This window comes from Pteropus alecto, unplaced genomic scaffold (genome assembly GCF_000325575.1).
Source record: "Pteropus alecto unplaced genomic scaffold, ASM32557v1 scaffold94, whole genome shotgun sequence".
Classification (NCBI taxonomy): Eukaryota; Metazoa; Chordata; class Mammalia; order Chiroptera; family Pteropodidae; genus Pteropus; species Pteropus alecto.
The window spans coordinates 11,526,219-11,535,352 of record NW_006437736.1 but is presented as its reverse complement, the minus strand read 5'-3'; the positions used below and the strand labels follow the sequence as shown (position 1 = coordinate 11,535,352).

General features: G+C 37.4%; 1 protein-coding gene across 3 annotated transcripts in view; it reads right to left on the bottom strand.

The window, feature by feature from the left end:
• NTN4 (netrin 4) overlaps nt 1–9,134 on the bottom strand; it is a 97,808-nt gene that overhangs the window by 85,833 nt on the left and 2,841 nt on the right. For all 3 annotated transcript variants that reach the window (XM_025048818.1, XM_006914596.3, XM_025048819.1), the window contains exon 2: nt 7,574–8,103. In XM_025048818.1, coding sequence (XP_024904586.1) covers nt 7,574–8,047 — 474 coding nt within the window. In that variant the 5' untranslated portion in view covers nt 8,048–8,103. The remainder of the gene's footprint in view (nt 1–7,573; nt 8,104–9,134) is intronic.

The following is a 9,134-nucleotide window of genomic DNA, read 5'->3' as shown; positions in this document are numbered from 1 at the left end:
AGAGTGACATAAAATGCATGGCAGTGCAGAGGATGGAGAGATTATATTCACCAAGTTTTCTGATTACTTAGTGAAGACACATCTGCTCTCCCTCAGGTCATTATTCAAAAGTCTCAATGAGGCTTTTCCTGGGAACTCTGTCTAAACATATTTTTAAAAACCCTTCCCATTTCCTAGCCCCCTTCCCTGCAAGAGTATTATTTTTTCCTTAACACTTATCACTTATCACTAGCTAACATTCTGTATATTTTACCGTGCTTAGCACCTTAGATTTAGAACGTAAATCTAAGCTCATAAGCAGGAACTTTTGACTTTTTCTTTCTGTATCCCCAACTCCTGAAAAAGTGGCTGGCACGTAGGAGACACTTTTTACAAATTTGTAGGAAGAATAAATGAATCATTACTACTTTGAAAGGATCGGTACTTAGTAGATGTATAACATCTAACACAGTTAATTGATAATATTATTTTATAGTTATTTTCATATAATTCAATTCAACAAATGCATTTTAGATATTTATGCCTTGCAGGAATGTGTGCTAGGTGCAGAGGTTGAGGGGCGAGGAGCCACAAAGCATATGCGATGATAGAAGGGCCAAAGTTCCTCAAGAAGCAAATCCAGTAGGAGTATTAGAGATAGGAGACATGATGTATAGTTATATGTGAGTGACACAGAGTCCAGAGTACGGAGAGATTATACTCACCAAGTTTTTTGATTACTTGGTGAAGACACTTTCGATTATTGATCAGAAATAATAACTTCCATATTCTCTGGCATGATTTATTTTCCTCATTTTCCAGAGTCCCCAACCCCCAATACCCCCATTATGATCTGTGGGGTTCTCTATTCCTTGGGAGGAAGCTGCCTCATATGCCCAGATATACCTGACCTCCAGGTGCCTGCTCCTCATTGTCCAGCCTTAATTTTTCATTGCGAATCATTCATTACTAACTTGGCATTTACAATCTGATGTATCAAAATTTCCAGAATATTTTGGTCAAACATTGGCAAAGTTAAACTATCAAATGGAACAAATACAAAACAAATAGATGGCAAACAGATTTTTTTTAAGTAGCTAGAAAAGAAGGTATTTTTGAAGGAAAAATGCACCTTTTGAAATCAATAAATCAAAGTTTATTGATTTACTCTTTGGGTTCTAATTTTTATGTTGCTTCGATAAGTAATTTTAATTGATAACTGCCCTGTGGGTTTTCTTTAAACTAAAGGCATTTTTCGAAAATGTGTTGTTATAAATCTCTAGCCCCATCCCTACAAGAAGGGCGTAGCCCCACGGTGTGGATAATTGAAGCACTCTAAACAAATCTATACATTTTATTTTCAAGTAAGTTCAACAAAATTGTAGCAGAGAATATGCTTCAAAGCAAAACATTAATACATTGGGTAACTTAGAAAACGTACTTAAAGTAGTTAGATAAAAAGTACTCCCCTCCCCCAAAACAAAAAGAACTGCCATATTCATTCCCATATTGCTCATTTTAAGCGATCTTGGATAATATTAAGTGCAAACAATCTTTACTTGTTATAGAAAATTTTCCTAATGTAAAAAGTTATCAACTTTTTGTGCAAAGTTCATGCAACCATATTACAAATTATCAGTTAAACAGTCATTTGTATACAATACATAATTACCACAAAAATTTGGTTTTAATTTAGGGTTTTGTTTTTTAGTGGTTTTTTGTTTTTGTTTTTTGACATTTTGGAGTATATTAAGCTTAATCACATAAATAATTTCAATTCAGACTAATAATCCCAGCTCTGTCTAAACATTTTTAGACAGGAAAAGCCTCATTGAGACTTTTGAATAATGACCTGAGAGAAAGCTAGCTCATTACTTATTTGACTCTCATCAAGTTATTTTGACTAAGTCTCAGTTTCTTTGTCTGTAAAATGGGGTTAATGCTGGTACCCAACTAATAGGGTTCTTGTGAGAATAAGGGATACAATGCATGCACTTTCCGGAGTTCCTGGCACATGGGAAGACTTCAATAGATATTAGCTGCCACCATGACTCCTGACTGTTTCTGCTGCAGAAATAGCCACACGCAGATTTCAATGATTAAAGAAATAAGTAGCTAACCAGAGGATAATGCTTAAAAAGCAGTCTTACTTGTGTATTGCTTTATCTTTTAAGTTTAAAAATCCTCAATAGTGCATAGCACATTATCAATGTAAATACCTGTAAAAACTTGATTAAGTAATTTATCATTTTCTGCTCACTTGTGTCATATTGACTTGATCAATGAGGTATTGCAACATAATCCTTCCAATGGCCTAAAGAGACAAACATATACTCAAATTTTGAAAGGTATATATATTATCTGTACAACATATTGAGGGAATTAATCATGCACTAGCTTATATTATTTGATAAGTTAGACCATAAATGACCACATTTAATCTTTTGCCCTGTAGATTGTAAAGAGTGCCAAGGAAAGCAATACATATAGTTTTTGTATTTTTCACACTGCCTGGCATGACACAAAGGAAGTTTAACCTAGTACAGTGGAAAATAGCACTAGGCTAGAAGTCAGGAAATACAGATTTCAGCTGAGTAATTGTAGACAAGTCACTTAAATCCCTTTAGGCTTCAGATTACTCATCAGTCATGTGCTTTTCCATCAATGACATTTTTTTTTCAAATGCTCTCATTCTAAGAAACACTAGCAAGAAAGATTTTTAAAAACAAATGTTTGTCATAAATACACAATTTAATTTCCCATATCTGCAGATTGAAAGGAATGAGACCCTTATTTACAGATTTTGTTCACTCTTGAAAATGTGCCTGAAACTCAGAGTTCCTGTCATTGTCCATTCCATTAAATACAAATCCTTCGATCTTTTTAAGACAGCAAGCTCTTCTCTGCCACCATTCCCCATCCCTTACCCAGTTTTATTTTCTCCTTAGTACTTACTATCATACTCTGACATACTGTGTATTTTAATTTATCTGTTTTCTATCTCCCCTTTCCCTCCACTAGAACCTAAATTTCATGGGGACAGGAATTTTTATCTCTTTGGTTCACTGCTATATCCCCAGCATCTGGAACAGGATCAGACACATAGTAACTCAAAAATTATTTGATGAATAAATGGATGAATAACCATTATTTAACATCCTTCATTAATTGCCTTTCCCCAACCACAGCTTATCCCATATTATTATCAACTCAGCTTCTCCATGTTAACCAAGATTTCTGAATCTTTTCCCTACCCGAGACTTCTATTCATTCCTCCCTCTATGTCATTTAAGGATATTCTCCTACCCTACCCGTGCCTGTCATATCATTCATTTGTTCATTCATTCGGATACAGATTCATTAATTGACTACTGTGATCCAAGCAATGTGCCAAACACTGGGGATACAGAGGTGAATAATCCTTCCTCGCTTTAACACTCCTTGCTTAGTGCTTCATTTGAGACCCAGCCTCTCTCAATACTTGGCTTCTCTATGCTGCTCCTCCTTTTGAATGTTATATATTCATAACGCCCTGGAAGAAAAAAAAAAATCTGTGCAGTTTGATTGGTTGCTATCCAATTCCAAATTGAGTTCTTCTAAGAATGAGTTAATAGAGCAGGGAGTAAACCATGCACACTTCTAAGGAGATGCTAACCACATCATTTTAGAGTTGCTTTGGGTTCACTAAAAACAATGCTTTTTCCTAAATAGTAATAATTGAAATTTCAGTTCCATGAGGCTTGACTGTGTGGGACCTAAAATGGCTTGCTACATCTCCCCATTTCCCTCTATTTTCTGTACCCAGAGGTGATCTGAGGTGCTTCTCTGCATCCTGCAAAAGCCTAATTAACCTATCATCTTTAGTTTTAAGGTTATTATCTTTTGCTCCAAATAAATAGGAGATTAAGTCTCCAGGTGACAGAGAGCCTTGATGTCTAACCGTGCCAAGCACCAGTCCTGTCTTTACCTTTAAAAAAATATTATGGAGGTATATTTGAAAATTAAGAATTGCATTTATTTAAGGTGTACAATTTGATCATCTGATCATACAGATACACTGTGAAATCACCAGACTCAAGCTAATTAACATACCCATCACCTCACATGGCTGTCACTTTTTGCATGTGTGTGGTGAGAACCCTAAGATGTACCCTCTTAGCAAGTTTTAGTATCCTGTTCACAATAGTCACACTGCTGTACATTAGCTCTCCAGAACTTACTCATCTTGCATATCTGAAACTTTGTACGCCTTAAACAATATCACCCCCATCTGTGCTTTTACTAGGATTTTGGGAACGCTTCACACCTCCACCCCAGCATTTCCAAAGTTGTGTTCTAGGGGTCTCTGGAGTTCTGAGAGATAGCAACCAGAGTTCTACAAAAAGAGGTTTCCAAGGACAAATAAATTTGAGAATGTCGTATCCTATATTTCCCACTTGGAGAAACAGGACACATATTGAGACTACTTATGTACATTTATAAATGTTTAATTTTGTTACACCCAGTCAGTATTTCCCAACCTCGTTTGGCCATGGAATCTTTTATTCTGAGAACACCACTGACATCTCAGAGGACATCCCTGCTCAGGAGAAAGACGTTTGGCAAACTATTTTTTACCTTCATGTTATAGCCAAACGAAAATGGCTGTGAGAGTGAGCCGAGAGAGAGAAGCACACCTCTCTCTGCTGGCAGTTCTCTGAGGGAGTCAATAACAGAGAGAGAACGTAGTTTTATAGAACAAGTACTAGACTTAAGGTCAGAAGATCAGTGAGTTAGTCCTAGCTCTGTCACATAACTAATTGTATGTTTTTAGGCAAATCACTTTACCTCTGAGCCTCAATCTACTCTCCTGCAAAAGAGACACTTTGTAGGACACCCTATTCCTTTCTTTGAAACTGCTGGCCACTTTAGGAAGTTTCTTTGTAGTAGACTTAACTTCGATTTAAAAAGCGTTCTTCTAGGTGGAGTTTTAGGCCTGTAATTTTAAAGTCCTCTTTCAGATGACTGGTGCCTTCAACTCTGAAGTTGTAGGTATCTGATTCCCTAGACATGAAGCTTCAGGCTCTCTAAAGCCTTAAAAGCCCTAAGAATTATGTTAGAATGAATGATGGAAACAAATTAAATCTGGGATATATGTATATTAGCCTGAGTAGTAAGATAATACCTAGCAAAGTCCTAAGAAGTCTTATAGAGAATGGAAGAAGATACAGGTCTATAATATTACAAATAAGCAATAAATGAAATTTGAGAGTGCTTGTTCGACATTAATTGGCTTATTTTTCTGATCGCTTAGTTTCCAAAGATGAAGATGGATGATATAGAGGTGTACTGCAAAACTAATTCATAACTCAGAACTAATTTGTGTTCCAAAGCAACACAGGAGAGGTAGGTAATAATCATTTCCAGGGAGGATTGCTCTCATCCTTACCTTTGCAGAAGATTTTCTTCTACTCTCTAACTCAGGAGGGAAAGATTCATTCCCAAACCTATCCTCTAAAGGGAAGAAATTCCACAGTGGTTTCATGTACAATTGCAAATACTGCTCTGGAGGGAACTAGGTGGCACTTGATGTTTTTCTTGCCATTGAAATATAAGTCTGCTGAAATAACAGCTACAATGAAAATTTTTGAAACTGGATAGAAAGGGTGACTATACGTTGCAATAACTAACAAATTTTAGTCTCTATCTGCTTGAAATTTGTTGTAAGCGTTGATGACAGTAAGTCGTTTGGGTTTAAAGAAGACAAGGTTTTGTTTCCATCGTAGGTTAACTAACTCTTACCTTAGTTATCTCTAAGTAATTGCTGGGCCATTGTAACACATTCAGTGAGTTATTTGCTAAGCAATCAGGCCTGCCATCTGGTTACTGAAACTTTATTTTTGCTGCTTCATAGATACACATGGCCCAGTAGCACTGAGATGTAGGGAGCTGATATGAGCCTGTGGATCGATTCCAAAGCAATTTGAGAGTTCAAGCCATTCATTTGTTTGCAACACAAAGTGTTCTCCACATAAGAAAACAATGAGTCTAACCTATCTGTCTCTTTCCTGTCCTGGTATCTTTAAAATATCCATCACGACAGGGTGCATACAGGTTTACAGTATTAAGCCAACTTTAGGGACCACAAAGAAGAATGGAAAATAGTCTGTGTGCTGTCTGTGCCACATCGTTTGGTTCTGGTGCCAGTAGCGCTATTCCTGGTCTGCAGAGTGCACACAGAAGAAGTAGCAGGATCATATGGCAAAAGTCCACATATATCTATATGTAGTAGGGGGCCCCTGGCCAGCACCCTTCCTCACCAAACCAAAGGTAGAATTAGTGGCACTGAGTACAGTGCCTGACGTAGTAGGGGCTCAGTAAGTGTTTACTAAACACTATCATCTGAAAAGTCTATAAATAGTAATATAAAATTTATATTATAAATGAATGCTAGAAGAGTGCTTATTTTAGTTTCTGTAGTCACTGTGCCACATGCATTAGATATGAGCCTAACACCTAGTCTAAGCCTTCTGAACCTTAGTACTATTGACATTTTGGGCTAATAATTCTTTGTTGGGGATGGGAAGGGTGCTTGTCTTATGCACTGTGAGGGAGGGTTAGCAGCATCCTTAGCTCCCACTCACTAGAAGCCAGTAGTGTCCCTCCCCCCAACAAAACTGCCTCCGGACATTGCTCAATCTCCTCTGGGAGGGGGGATGGAAGCAAAATCACTGCTAGTTGAGAATCATTTATTTAGTCTGTGTGTTTATGACATGTCTTCTCTTTTCTCTGAATCATTATTTCTTGATCTACATTTTAAAGGTACTTTATTCTCTTAATCTGCTTTCACCCAATTTTCTCTGAATATTTTCATATATCTGAAAGTACATCTAGGTACATCCATATAAGTTAAAAAGACCTGTTTCCCCCTTAGAGGAGGGGAAATATGAAACAATTCCACACAGAAATTGGACTAGTAGCTAAGGAGGCTGATTTGCATAATAAAATTGAGATGGTCTTGGGCCCGGGATAGATTCAAGACCCTACACTGGTTGATGTGTCTATGAGTACAAAAACAAAACAAAACAAACAAAACTTTTTAATCTTTAAAGAAAGTACCTTCATTGGTTTGCTATGCATTCTTGCAATCCTAACAATGAAATGTCACTGTTATACAAAGTATCCTTCTGACAGATTGTTTTCTCCCTTGGCTTTATTTTTATTTACTTCCTATTTATGTTAACAGTTTCAGGAAGATATCAGCATGGGCTCCAGGAACAGGCTGTCTCAGTAACTCTTGCCCCTTCAGAAGCACAGTAAGTAGTCCCGATAACTAATGAAATCATTAGCCTTTCAAATCTCTAAGATAAAGTGATAATGTTGAAAAAATGAGAATCTTAGAAGTCTGACTTAAAACCAGCCAGTGGGCAACCTGCTTGAAAATGACTCCACATCCATGTCTAAGGGCGAGGAATAATTTATGACAAATAAAGCTCATGAAAAATTCTAATTTCATTCATGTTGCTACAAGTATACCTTCATGCTTTAAAAAAAATGTGGGCTGGTAACATTTTTCTACCTTACTTACAGTGTAGAGTTAAACGTGTGCCCTTACCTCTCCTCCAGTGCATGGAACAGGATCGGAGTATCTAGACGTGCAAATAGCTCCCTTCTTGATAACATCATCTTCAAGGCCAAAAGTAGCTGAGCAGTTAGTTGCAAAGTACTTGTAAGGCTTCCATGTCTTCCCAAAGTCCTGGGACCGGTCCAGCACCATGGCTGCCGGCCTGGGGGACTTGAACACCATAATTAGATGAGTGAAGTAGAATTCAGCTTCCAGGTCTAACTGGATCTTTTCTCTGTGTACATCCTCAGCAGACTGCCACCACGTGCGAGGAAACCTGAAGGACGAGTCTGCCATGGCAGCTGGCAGGTGAGCCAGGTGAGGCTGAGCAGCATTGCATTTATCACATTTGGGCTGCCGACAAGTCAGATCAGTGTTTTCACTGTAGAAGCAGTACAGTTCAGTGGTGTTCTGACCACAGGTGGTGTCTGCCCAGAGTTTTCTCCCTAAAGCCAAATTTCCCATTTGAGGGTTACAGGCTTTTTCACAGCGGGAACTCGCTCCAGCTACTCCACTCAGTCCTGGGGAAGGGAAAGCATATGTTATTCAAGACATACCCATCTGGTAAGCTCTTCTGTCCACCTAGTCCACCTTCAACAGTCGACTTATCCCCCAAAGGGCTTGAGACTTTCAGTAAAGAGGAAATTCTACCAAATTTGAGCTGAATAATATTCTGGGTTTACACTGCATGTGTGTATGCTAGTGTGTGAGTGTGCATATGTGTGTGCGCACATTTCATGTTCAGATGCAAAATTCACATGAAAGAAAATGAAATCACTTCCGGCAAAGGGCAAGAGGAAGGAAAATGGTAACACTGGGGTTAAGATAATGGGCCTAAACCTTTTCTAGTGCTTTGCTTTCTAAATGTTCTCTATATTTGAAATATACGTTTTTGTTTTTGTTTTTGTTTTGGATGTCATACTACCAAAGCACAATGTTTTTGAGATCACCCAACTTAGTCTTTCAAATATAATTTGAGTCATTAGCATTATGTAACATATTTATAAGAATGTATTAAGAAGGAAATGTAGAATTTACTATATTTTAAAGCAAAATATGAAGGGACAAATTCCCTAGGAAAAGCAAAATGAGGTATTCAATAAATGTATGATGGGATCTCATTTAGGGAGGCAATGCTAGAGACCATTGGAGCTGAGATGTACAACATCTATTTTTAATATTAAGTAAATGTAACTAAGAAAAAATCTTCTAAACTGCCACATGGCAGAAAAGCTTATTTGACATGCTCTTTGCCTCTTGAGTGCTTCTACCTATGACAGGTTATATAGTAGCTACCTGTTTGCTTAACAAGAGAATGTTTACAGTCTGGCTGCCACTAACAGCACCTTTAAACATAATCCGTGAACTAACACACCTCTTAAAGAAACATGTGCTTCCAGCCAAACAAAGGTCCAGCCAACAGACCTTAATGTTTCAAAATTACTCAAAATGATAAACATTATCCACTTATTAACATTCTGACTACATATTGTAATCCTTTAATTTGGATTTCTTGGATACCTTAAGCAAAATCATCTATTTTAAAAGTTAA